Source organism: Ictalurus furcatus, chromosome 14 (assembly GCF_023375685.1).
Source record: "Ictalurus furcatus strain D&B chromosome 14, Billie_1.0, whole genome shotgun sequence".
NCBI lineage: Eukaryota > Metazoa > Chordata > Actinopteri > Siluriformes > Ictaluridae > Ictalurus > Ictalurus furcatus.
Window position 1 is genome coordinate 25,995,847 of NC_071268.1, and position 12,881 is coordinate 26,008,727.

Sequence of the window (12,881 nt, forward strand, 5' to 3'; positions counted from 1 at the left end):
ATGAATTTAGTAGTTTACGCACAGTCAAGGACATCAAGAGACTTACCTACTGAGCTCCTCAAACAGTTACCAGTCCCACGGCAGTATCACAGACTTTATCACTGATCTCTTGGCATCCCAACGACACAGCAACGTATCTGTCATCATTGGCAAACCGTGGAAAACAATGGAGACTGTGGATATGATATTTTAATAAAGTGTTTGGACATTATGAGCGCCTATATAACATACTTGACATGGGCTGAGAAGAATCTTGTGTTTAATTCCTATCTGAACGTGTCTCTGTGGGAAATCTGGGCTCTTCTGATGGGGCAAATTTTAGCACTAACATAGATCTAAATATGAATCATCCAACATCTGCATGAATACATGGTCCATTAACTCCACTCAGTCATATCGAGCACTACGTAGGTTCTAGAACGCCGTTATTTTAGAATATACGGCCTGAGCGTGTATTTGTGCAGAGTTTTGATAAAACAACATTATTCCTGCGGGAAGCCGAGCGGAAGATGGCACCCGCGTTGAGGCGGCACTAAACTGCAGTGGAAAAGCAAGTTCAGAAAAGTAAAGCGAGCCGAGTCGAGCCGAGACGAGCCGAGACGAGCCGAGACGTACCGTTCATTGTAAAAGTGGCTTTAGTATCAGCTCGGCTTCGCTTGGAACTCCTTTTTTTTTTTTTACTAAAAAAAGGTACCAGGTACTATCGACAGTGGTAAGCCCCGAAAAAGTGAGCAGAGTCGAGTCGAGCCGTACCGTGCGGTGGAAAAGTGCCATAAGTTAGAGTTAACTGTAACAGGAGTGACTTCGATAAACGCCTGATTGGAAATCAGTAACAAGCGAGATGTAAAAATCTAACACAGAAACCTTTGTTGTAATTTTATCTGTAATGAGATACATGATAGATAATTGTCAATTAATAGAATATTACCATATGCAGAGTATGTATTAAATGACACACATTTATTCAGGCACAATACAGAACCTACTCCCTCAGGGCCTGGCTCACATTTAGTATCAGCTCGGCTCGCTCTAAACCTCGATCGAGGTGGTACTAAAAAAAAGTACCAGTAACCAGGAACTATCCACAGTGGAAAGCCCTCATAAAGCGAGCAGAGTTGGCCGGGTGAGGTGGAAGAGTGCCATACATGGAGTCTGAGGAAACAGGAGGTGTGTCTAGAAGGTATTAGGAACTTCTCTGAAGAGCAAGTGGACAACTCCCTCTAGTGGACAACAGTGGGAACACACCAGGTTCCTATTTCCATCCTTGTGCAAGCTCATTACAGTAGGTGATCATGTGTGTTTACCTCTTCTTGGTCCAGCATGTAGAACTGGTCTCCGTCTCGGACGCGGAGCGGGCGGCTCCAGCCGGGGGAGTCGTGGGCATGGCCATTCAGAGGAGTGTGAGGCCGGGAACACGGAGACACACACCTTCCATCTGCCAGGAGAATAGAGACAAAGAAAGGGATAGAGAAATAAATTGAACCCTTACAGGACTAGTCAGTATTTTCCTTAACGTAAAACACTAACGGGTTAACACGAGGCAAACATTTTGGAAGGAACACTTTTTTTGTTTGCCACAGTACTGGTTATTAGGGGTGGATGATGTGGTTTAAAAATATCTTGTGATACTTGTGACATTTTCACCCAATACTCGTGCTTTTTTTATTTTTTTAAATTAATGCTTCAAAATATGGAAAAGTTCAAGTGGGTGAACACTTACACAAGGCACTGCATCATTGATATTTGCGTTTGCTAACTGAAACGGTAGGACCACTTAAAAAAAAAAAAACATCACAAAGTGTGGTATTTTTGCACAGATCGTATCATCCAATCAGCACCTTGTTACTGTGAGTAAAGCTGAGACTTGGTCGGTGACGTAAAAGTACTGAGGAAACACTGCAACACTCTCAGAAAGGCGTGCTGTAATAGAACTTAGGACGATATGGATTTCATGTCATCGTTTTGCCCATCCCTACTGGATATATAAACTCCTGGTCTTAGCATCTACACTGCAGCACATATAGATGTATATTTAGATAAACAGACAGAGCAGTATAGATGTTACACACACACAGAGAGCGAGGAATTTAAAACCCATTCTGACATTGCTTTTGTGTCCTGCTCGCCCCCACAGTGAGTGAGAGCGCGAGAGAGTGAAAGAGAGTGAGAGAGAGAGAGAGAGAGAGAGAGAGCGCGAGAGAGAGAGAGAATGAGGAAGATGGGTTATAGCCCAAGAGATGTCACTTCCGTGACGCCCACTCTGTTTCACACGCTCACACACCTACAGCCAGTCGCCATGACAACTCAACACGGAACAGACCGAAAACCACCGAAACAGAGAGGCAGAGTGAGAGAGAGCGAGAGAAAGAGAGAGCGGGATTAGGTTAGAGAGGGATACTAGGCAATGGATGGAGAGAGAGCGAGAAGAGAAGAGTGGAGGCAGAGAAAGAGAGGGAGAGGGGAAAAAGATATTGGAATGGGAAAGAATTGATGGAAGGAGGAGGAGGGACTAGAAGAGAACTATTTTAAAAAATGGAGCCAACACTTTGTTCCCATAGCAACCATCGTGGATGTGCAAGAGTGAATAGTCTCCCCGCACTCACTCGTTCCTCCTCTCTCCATATCTCTCTCACTCTCTCTCTCTTTCTCTCTGAATCTAAAGTGTATGTAGGTGTAGGGGGGGTGGGTAGGGGGGGTGGGTGGGGGGGTCCATTTTACCAAGGAAAGAACAGTGTGTGCATATTCTCATTTACAAGCATATGAAGTGAGGACCATTGGATGATGGGGTGAATCCTAAGATGTCCAGAAGTCGGATTGCTAGGTTCACTTCCTGTGTTGACAGTTTTGTCAATGAATTTTGAATGAACACATTTTTATTTTTTTTGGTTCCTACACTTACATAAGTGGAACAGAACACCGTGGAACATCAAACGATGTGAAAACTAAGAACTTAACGCCAATCGTGTTCTCTTCTACAAAGCGAGACTTGGCTGTTAGTGCACAACTTCTGTCTACTTCCTGACGAAGAGCTGCCAAGCGTATGCAGCTCTTGCAGCTACAGCTGGTGCCTAAAGCCGTTCGTGACGAATCAACTTAACCAAATGTCTACGTCCTTCTTCTGACACGTATAGCTCTGCATTCAAACGCACAGAGGTCTAGTCATGCATGCCTCAAAATAGCTGCCTGGAGGGTGTTACCAGTATGGCATCCAAGTGGGAAGACTTCTCTAAATATATTTTGGGAGCTCTCAGCTCTGAGCTGCTGTGCCTAGCGCCTCTGGAAAGCTTCCAAACCCAAGACTATAGTCATATCTTCAACACGCCAGGACTATATGAGCATCGGTGTGGGTACAGCACCAGATATGTGCATTTCACACATGATGCCTGTGGGATCTAGCGAGCTGAAAAAATATATCAAGTTAAGCCTTGTGTGAGCTTCACTCCATGTCTGTAATTAGTAACTGGACTTAGCACTTAGGAGGACGTTTGAGATTTGGGTTCAAATGAGTGGTGTAATTTGCTGTGAGGATGTAATTTGGGTGCGTTCTCATCGGGAAAGCAGCGCGGGAAGATTCCTCTCGCCCCTGCTGCTATGCAGCATATCATGCAACTGTTCCTCTGCGTGACGCAGATCCTTCCTGTTAGGCTCGCTTTTTTTTTTTTTTCAGATCCTGCTCTGGTACTGTCTTAGCCAATGTTCACTGATGTTTACACATGTCTATTTTGTTTGATTTTTATCTTGTCACAACAATACACTAATCGGTAGATGTGTCTTAAATGGTGTATTATGCAAACTATATGATATTACTGAAGCAATATCACACAAGCAAGAGCGGTGCTGTACCGAATATCAACACGGCTGTGATTCGGTCGCAGACCAAGTGCTGCAGGCAATAAAAAATATAAGTAATATTTACAAAAAAAAAAAAAGCAACCCCCTGAGCATGATCCTACCACCAGTGTGCTTGGAGGTAATAATGGTGTTACCGGGATCTTGGGCTATATTTGGTCTCTGCCAAAATATAATGCTTTGCTTTTAGACCAAATGAAAAATCTTTTCCCAAAAGCTCTCAGATTTTGTCCCATGCCTTCTAGCAAACTCCTTTCTTTTAGCCTTTCTCATAAGTGGTCACTCTGTCATAGAGGCCAGATCTGTGAAGAGCTGATTATACTGTTGAGGTCCACATAGGTTCTTCTATTTCAGTCAGTGAGCTCTGTAATTCCTTCAGTGCTGCAGCTGGACTCTTGGGCACTTCTCTGTCCGCGTGCTCAATTTGGAAGGATGGTCTGATCGGTAGCGTCTGGGTTGTGGCATATTCCTTCCACGACGTTATCACGGATATCGCAGCGCTTCTAGGAAGTTTCAATGCTTTGCTAAGCTTTTTATAACCTTTAACCATCTTTTTTCCCCCCAGACAACTGCATTGCAAGGCTTCACAGGCAGTTCGTTAGACTAATCGGATCGGTTTTACTGTGAGATCTCCCAGATTCAGTGCTATTTAGGGCAGTGGTGGCTCGGTGGTTAAGACGTTGGACCACTGTTCGGAAGGTCATGAGATGAGGTCAACTGCTCAGATGAATGCAAGTCACTCAGGATAAGGGCATCTGCCAAATGCCATAACTGAAATATTTATTGTGGAACCATATAATTGGGCACAGGCGGATTTGAAATGAACAAAGGTTATTTTAGTGCCAGTGCTCAAGATACTGAAATACTAGTCATAATTTGTACTGTTAAAAGAAAGGGGTGGATATTATTGTTCAGTGCTTCACCTGTGTATGACTTGGATTATGCCTGTTAATGAACTCCTGCACATGAATCCTCACTAGTTCCCTGAGTCTGCATCATTACACAAAGGAGAATATTACAATTTGGGCTTTTTAATTGCTCCTTCTACTTCTGTGAAGTGTTGCATGATATGTTGTCATTTCCATTTAGTGCAAAAAAATTATTATTTTTTTTAAAATTAGCGTTCAGTTTTAGGTATTGTCTCAGCTGGGCACAATTCTGACCTTGGATTTAAGCGCATTATTCTTGTGAAATATCGCCTCGAGTGAGTATTAAGTCCAGCACTACTGTCTGGCAGTCTGAGGAAACCACAATATGTCATGAAATGCCATTTGAGGCCAATATTAAATACATAAATATGATATGAAAAAAGACAGTCAAGAACAAAAGGCTCAGCACTTACATAAATATTAACTGGCAGCACGGTGTTAATGTCCTTACTGCCTGACCATGTGCTTTATATACCAAACAGACAGGAAATGGAAAGAATAAGAGTCTCTAGAATTCAGGGGATGTTACCCTCTGGTGGTGTGGTGGAGAATTATCCATGACAGCTGTGACACTTTGCATGCATGATGCAGCAAACCTCAGCAGCATTTGGTGGCTCCTCCCCTTCAATTATATACAGTATTTCACAAAAGTGAGTACACCCCTCACATTTTTGTAAATATTTGATTATATCTTTTCATGTGACAACACTGAAGAAATGACACTTTGCTACAATGTAGCAACAATTCAATACAATTCAATGCAATGTAGAGGAACAATTCTTTTTTTCAGATCCTCAGAGAGTTCTTTGCCATGAGGTGCAACGTTGAACTTCCAGTGACCAGTATGAGGGAGTGTGAGAGCGATGACACCAAATTTAACACACCTGCTCCCCATTCACACCTGAGACCTTGTAACACTAACAAGTCACATGACACCGGGGAGGGGAAATGGCTAATTGGGCCCAATTTGGACGTTTTCACTTAGGGGTGTACTCACTTTTGTTTCCAGTGGTTTAGACATTAATGGCTGTGTGTTGAGTTATTTTGAGAGGACAGCAAATTTACACTGTTACACAAGCTGTACACTCACTACTTTACATTGTAGCAAAGTGTCATTTCTTCAGTGTTGTCACATGAAAAGATATCATCAAATATTTACAAAAATGTGAGGGGTGTACTCACTTTTGTGCGATACTGTATATGCGCTGAGCACCAAAAATGCCCAAAGTCAGCATGTCAACAGTGCAGTTTCCCAGTATGAATAAAAGTATGCACCATTTGAGACACAGCTAGTGTATAATGTAGTATGTTTTCTTTATAAAGTCACATCCACCTCAGATGCTGTGAATACTGATTGGATTTCTTGGAAAGGCCGGAAGAAATGAGACTTGATGCTTACATTCAGTTGCTTCTAGCTCCCATTTGATTTACTGCTTATAAATGTGCTTTGAATGGACTTAGCATTCGGGCCGGTAGTGCAATGTGTCATCATTTATATGCATTGAATTCCCCATGTGCAGCCTGGTTTTGCTGACATGCAGAGTTGAAAAGACATCTACTTGTACATTCGGATGATTTTTGTTGAAAAGAATGTTTAACATATATATATATAAGGGTGCCCTACAATAATATTGGCACCCTTGGTAAATATGAGCAAAGAAGGCTGTAAAAAAAAATGTCTTTATTGTTTAACCTTTTGATCTTTTATTAAAAAAAAACTCACTAAAATACTCTGCTCTCATGGATATCAAACAATTGCAAACAAAACACAGGTTTATCAAAAAATATATATTGGTTAAATATAGGTGTGCACCAATTATTGGCACTCTTTTAGTCAATACTTTGTGCTACCTCCCTTTGCCAAGATAACAGCTCTGAGTCTTCTCCTATAACGCCTGATGAGGTTGGAGAATACATGGCAAGGGATCTGAGAGCGTTCCTCCATACAGAATCTCTCCAGATCCTTCACATTTCGAGGTCCACGCTGGTGGACTCTCCTCTTCAGTTCTACCCCACAGGTTTTCTATGGGGTTCAGGTCAGGGGACTGGGATGATCATGGCAGGACCTTGATTTTGTGGTCAGTAAACCATTTTTGTGTTGATGTTGATGTATGTTTTGGATCATTGTCCTGCTGGAAGATCCAACCACGGCCCATTTGAAGCTTTCTGGCAGAGGCAGTCAGGTTTTCATTTAATATCTGTTGATATTTGATAGAGGCTATGATGCCATGTATCCTAACAAAATGTCCAGGTCCTCTGGCAGAAAAACAGTCCCAAAACATTAAAGATCCACCTCCATATTTAACCGTGGCCATGAGGTACTTTTCCATATGGCTACCTCTCTGTGTGCTCCAAAACCACCTCTGGTGTTTATTACCAAAAAGCTCTATTTTGGTTTCATCTGACCACAGAACCCGATCCCATTTGAAGGTCCAGTAGTGTCTGGCAAACTGAAGATGCTCGAGTTTGTTTTTGGATGAGAGTAGAGGCTTTTACCTTGAAACCTTTTCTTGAACTTTTTTCAGAAGTTAGCTGCATCTTGGGGTCAGAAAGTCACCAAAACTACAATCAGAAGTCACCTATATCACCACAAGTTGTTTGGAAAGGTTTCAATTTACATTTATTCATTTAGCAGACGCTTTTATCCAAAGCGACTTGCTTGTATTTCCTCATTTGTAAGTCCCTTTGGATAGAAGCATCTGCTAAATGAATAAATGTAAATGTAAACTTTTCCAAACACCTTGTGGTGATGTAGGTGACTTCGGATTGTAGTTTTGGAGACTTTCTGACCACAAGACGCAACTAACTTCTGCATTTCTCCAGCTGCGATCCTTGGAGATTTTTTGGCCACATGAACCATCCTCTTCGCAGACGATATAGACACACGTCCAATTCCAGGTTCATAACATTTCCAGTCGACTGGAACTTCTTAATCATTGCCCTGATGGTGGAAATGGGCGTTTTCAATGCTTGTGCTATTTTCTTATAGACGCTTCTCATTTTGTGAAGCTCAACAACCTTTTGCCGCACATCACAGCTATATTCCTTGGTCTTACCGATGTTATGAATGACTAAGGGGATCTGGTTTATGTGTTACCTCATATTTATACCCCTGTGAAACAGGAAGTCATGGTTGAACAATTTCCTGTTCCTATTCACACAGGTGTACTAAAAAAATGTAAAATATCAGTGGGAATATACTTCAAATATATTTTTCTCATATGGATTTATAGGGGTGTCAATAATTGTTGTACACCTATATTTACCAAAAATTTTTTTGATAAACCTGTTGTTTGTTTGCAATTGTTCGATATCCACGAGAGCAGAGTATTTTTGTTAATTCTGTTAAAATCAAAAGGTTAAACAATAAAAACAATTTTTCACAGCCTTCTTTGCTCATAATTACTAAGGGTGCCAATATACAGTGCCCTCCACTAATATATATAATATAATAATAATATATATATACTTTAGATACACACACAGATAGATAGATAGATAGATAGATAGATAGATAGACAGATAGATAGATAGACTTGTCCACTTACACTGCCTGGCCAAAAAAAGTCACACACTCTAAAATTTCGTCGCACCACCTTTAGCTTTAATGACAGTGAGTATTTGTCATGGCATTGTTTTGACGTCCTTATGGAACATCACAACATTTATTTCCGTCCAGGGTTGCATTAATTTTTGGCCGAGATCTTGTACTGAGGACGGGAGAGTTGAACCACTCCGTAAAGCCTTTTCCACACATCCCAGAGACTTTCAATGGGGGTAAGGTCAGGATTCTGTGGTGGCCAATTCATGTGTGCAAATGATTCCTCATGCTTCCTGAACCACTTTTTTACAGTTTGAGCCCTATGCATCTTGACATTGTCATCCTGGACTATGCCTGTGCTGTCAGGGAAGAAAAAAAAAATCCATGGAATAACCTGGCCATTCAGTACATTCAGGTACTCAGCTGACTCCATTTTATTGCTGTATAATGTTGCTGAGCCTCGACCTGACCAACTGAAGCAAACCCAGATATAACACTTCCTCCAGAGGCTTGTACAGTATGCACTATGCATGACGGGTGCATCGCGTCATGCACTTCCCTTCTTACCCTACCATGCCCATCGAGTAGGGTAAATCTGAACTCATCAAAACACATGAACTTTTTCCATTGCTCCACAGTTCAATCTTTATGCTCCCTAGCAAACTGTAGTCGTTCTTTCCGATTAGCCTCACACTGATTAGGCCACACAGCTGTTTAGTCCCAATCCTGTGAGTTCTTATCACATTGTGCACGTGGAAATGCACTTTCTTTCCCTATTGAACATTGCCATGAGTTCTACTGACTCCACCAAGCATTTTAAAGATCTCCGATCACCATCATTCGAGCTTTTCTCCCGAGCAGTTCGCCACTATCCTTCCAGGTTTTAATAATGCGTTAGACAGTTCTTAATTGACCCAATTCCAGTGATTTCAGCAATCTCCTTAGTTGCTTTCTTTGCTTGATGAAGGCCAAGAATTTGCCCCTTCTGAAACACAGCAACATCTTTTCCACGACCACGGGAAACGTCTTCCGACACGGTTTTTTAAGAAATGAGAAGCTACACACTGCAGCAGTTAGGGCTGAAAGAATTGTTGCCTGCTGAAACATATTAATTACTGCAATAATGATCCAGTCATAGGCTCTTAACTATTTGTTTATTTAAAAAGCATCCAAACAGCATTTTTTTGTTGGGCCAGGCAGTGTACCACGGTATTGTTAGCACATACTGTCTATGAAACTGTTACAGCTAGGGTGGGTGATGTAATATTCATCACTCTAGCAATGGAAATGCTTCATTTAGATAGGAATTAAGGCAACAGTTCAATAGTTCATACTGGTTTAAAACAATTTATTTCCCTAAAATGTGCTGTAGATAATATTTTGTTTATTAGTGCATTTGTTTTTTTGTTTTTTTTTCTCCTGTTTGTGCATTTTTGTCTTATATATTCATTTTTTGTGCATATTTGTGAATATTCATACAAATCCATTATTCATTATTGATCTAGAAGTCCAAAATTAAAACAAAAAATCTTCTGGTCAGTGTCGGTACAGGGGTGTATGTGTAAAATTACACTACTGTTATACTTAAGTAATGAACAAGAAATCAAGAAAAGCGACAATTAAAAGGCTAATCACATTTATTCATATGAAAACTAATTGTCAGCTTAATTTCATAATTACGACATTAGCCAATGTATTATTATATAACCACATCTGGACCATTACATCTGTGTACAAGGGAAAAAAAAAAAGGAAGTAAACACGCGGCATCTGTGATATCAGTGTTCAATTTATGCATGATATAGAGTAGTCTGTAAACCTTTAACTGGTGTACAATAACCTCTGAAATGGATTTTTGTGCGCAAGTTCAAAATCTGTAAGTGGGCAGTGATTTAAATTCAGTCTTGGAGAGTCACTTCACTACACACACTTCAGTGTTTTCCCCACACGAAGCTCGACAACTAATTATCAAGTCAGATGTGAGTAACAGACCCTTTCCACTGCTGTACAATGGGTTGGCGTCATATAGCCCAGCCTCTCCACAAGCACAGTGGACAAACTGTAGCTGAAAATCAGAGGCAAAGAGGCACGTTAGCCCTTCCTGCTAAGCCAGTTGCTCCTAACTTGCTCCACAAAGTGCTTTTATGATCACACTCACTACTTGTTAAGTGTCAGGTTTGGTAATCCTACCTAAAACTTTAGCTCAGAGAAGGAGTGTGTATAGAGAGTATATAAATCAAGCAGATACAGGTCAACAGCTTCAATCAACGTTCACATCAAACATGAGAATTGGGAAAATTTTGATCTTGGGAACTTTAACTGTGGTTGTTGGTGCCAGATGAGCTGGTTTGAGGATTGAGTATTTCAGAAACTGCTCACCTCCTGGGATTTTCACACACAAGCGTCTCTAGAGTTTATACGGAATGGTGCAAAGAACAAAAATATCTAGTGAGCGTCGGTTATGTGAAGGACATCAACACCTTGTTGACGAGAGAGGTGAGAAAAGAATGACCAGACTGGTTTGAGCTGAAAAGAAGGCTATAGTAACTGAAATATGCACTCTTTATAACTGCAGTGAGCACAAAAGCATCTCAGAACCTACACCACATCAGACCTTGAGGTAGCTATGCTACAACAGTAGAAGAACACATCGGGTTCCAGTCAGGAATCTGAGGCCTCTGGGCACAGACTCACCAAAACTGGGCAGCTAATGATTAGAATTGGAAAATCATGGTCTGATTAATCTCAATTTCTGTTGTATATGGTAGGTTCAGAATTTGGCATCAACAGCATGATTCCATGGTCCAACCTGCCATGTGTCAATTGTTCTGGCTGTTCTGGTGGTGGTTTTGTAATGGTGTGGGGAATATTTTCTGGCACCCTTTAATACCACTCGAGCATGGTTTGAAAGCTGCAGTGTTTCTGAGTATTGATGCTGATCACATGCACATATAACATATAACAGCTACTTACAGCATGATTAATGCGCCATGTCACAAGGCACTGCGTCTATAAACATGGCAATGATTTCAGTGTATTTAATGGCCTCCCCAGTCACTAGATCTGAATCCAACACCTTTGGGATGTGGGAGAATGGGATGAATGTGCAGCTGACCTTCAATGCTGAAAGGTATATACAGGTTTTAAAGCAACATCTGCTTCCAACCAGATTCCATCCCATCTTTACTTCTGAGAGACTCTGCCTCTCTAATATACTCTTTTTATACCCAATCACGTTACTGACCTGTCGTCAATTAACCTAATTAGTTGCAAAATGTTCCTCAAGCTGTTTCTTTTTAGTAGCACTTACTTTTCCAGCCTTTTGTTGCCCCGTCCCAATTTTTTTGCGACGTGTCATGGCCATCGAATTCAAAATTACCTTATTTTTTCCCAACATTTTAAATCTGCCTCAAAGTGCTAAAATTAAGATTTTTCTAAGGAATGTCACTTACAATAGATGCGTGCTAAGACTACAACGCTGTTCATGGTCCTTAAACATTGATTATCAACAGATGCACAGTACTAGCTTATGTGGGTAATCTCATAACAGTTTACATCCCATCTACTGCATGTTAATAAATTGAGTTCGTTAGCCGGTAGTTTCGGCAGTAATTCAAATCAGAGGTTTATACTAATGTGCCTGTTCTAATGCGCTAGTAAGAGCTCATTCACGTGGACTTCCACGGAGGACGATCCACATAATCGACGACTAACAGCGTAACGCATGATGGAAACGATGTTATATAACAAAGCCTTACAGTCGTTGACATGGTGAAGCTTTCTGTAAGGAGACAACACCGTAAGGAGTCTTCAGTGCCAGTGCTTGAAAGGGAAAGACTGTTTATAGCTGCTATAACATAAGTGACGACAGGAACTTGTTTTTTTGGAGGTTTCACATTATTACATGTAACAATAAATGGATAAAAAGAAAAGTTCTTTAATAAATGAAAAAAAAAATTGTTATTATTGAAAATTTGACACCATATAAGAGGAATAAAACACGTCAGGGAACACTGTTCACCCCGTCGTTGATCAGTTTCCCAGAACAGCACACCCCCATGTGTTTTATTCATTACTTATTGAAACCATATCTGCATCCAAGTCCCTCTGGTGTCTTTTCTCTGCTAGAGATATGACTGAATAACAGTTTTAAGCATTTATATATCACTTAAGGTGCCACCTTTACACAATCCAGTAATCAAATAAGCAAAGGATGTCTTATTAGCTAATAATAAGACCTCATTGACATTTATTTTGCATAGCCACATGGTTTTGCAGTAGGGTGTTCGTTTGCCGGTCTTTTTTTTTTCTCTGCTTGTGTAATTTTAGAGAGGTTTTTCTCTCCATATTTAGCCCAGGCTATTTCCGAGCACTCAATCTTACTGTAGGTTAGAAGCATGTCAGATTTCATACAGGATTGCAGGACAGATCTGGCCGGCTTGGTTGCTTTGCTAGGTAACTAATTGCATGTCGATGGCTTGGAGTGACTCTGAGCAGGATGCTGTCTGCTCAAGGGTGTGTGTGTGTGTGTGTGTGTGTACAGTGCTGTAATGTGCTAATTT

At 40.9% G+C, this 12,881-nt stretch overlaps 1 protein-coding gene across 1 annotated transcript in view; it reads right to left on the reverse strand.

Annotated features, from left to right (window-relative positions):
• Window positions 1-12,881, reverse strand: part of LOC128617706 (ras/Rap GTPase-activating protein SynGAP-like) — a 52,096-nt gene that overhangs the window by 21,163 nt on the left and 18,052 nt on the right. Inside the window, exon 2 of the mRNA XM_053640870.1 lies at window positions 1,305-1,435. Coding sequence (XP_053496845.1) covers window positions 1,305-1,435 — 131 coding nt within the window. The remainder of the gene's footprint in view (window positions 1-1,304; window positions 1,436-12,881) is intronic.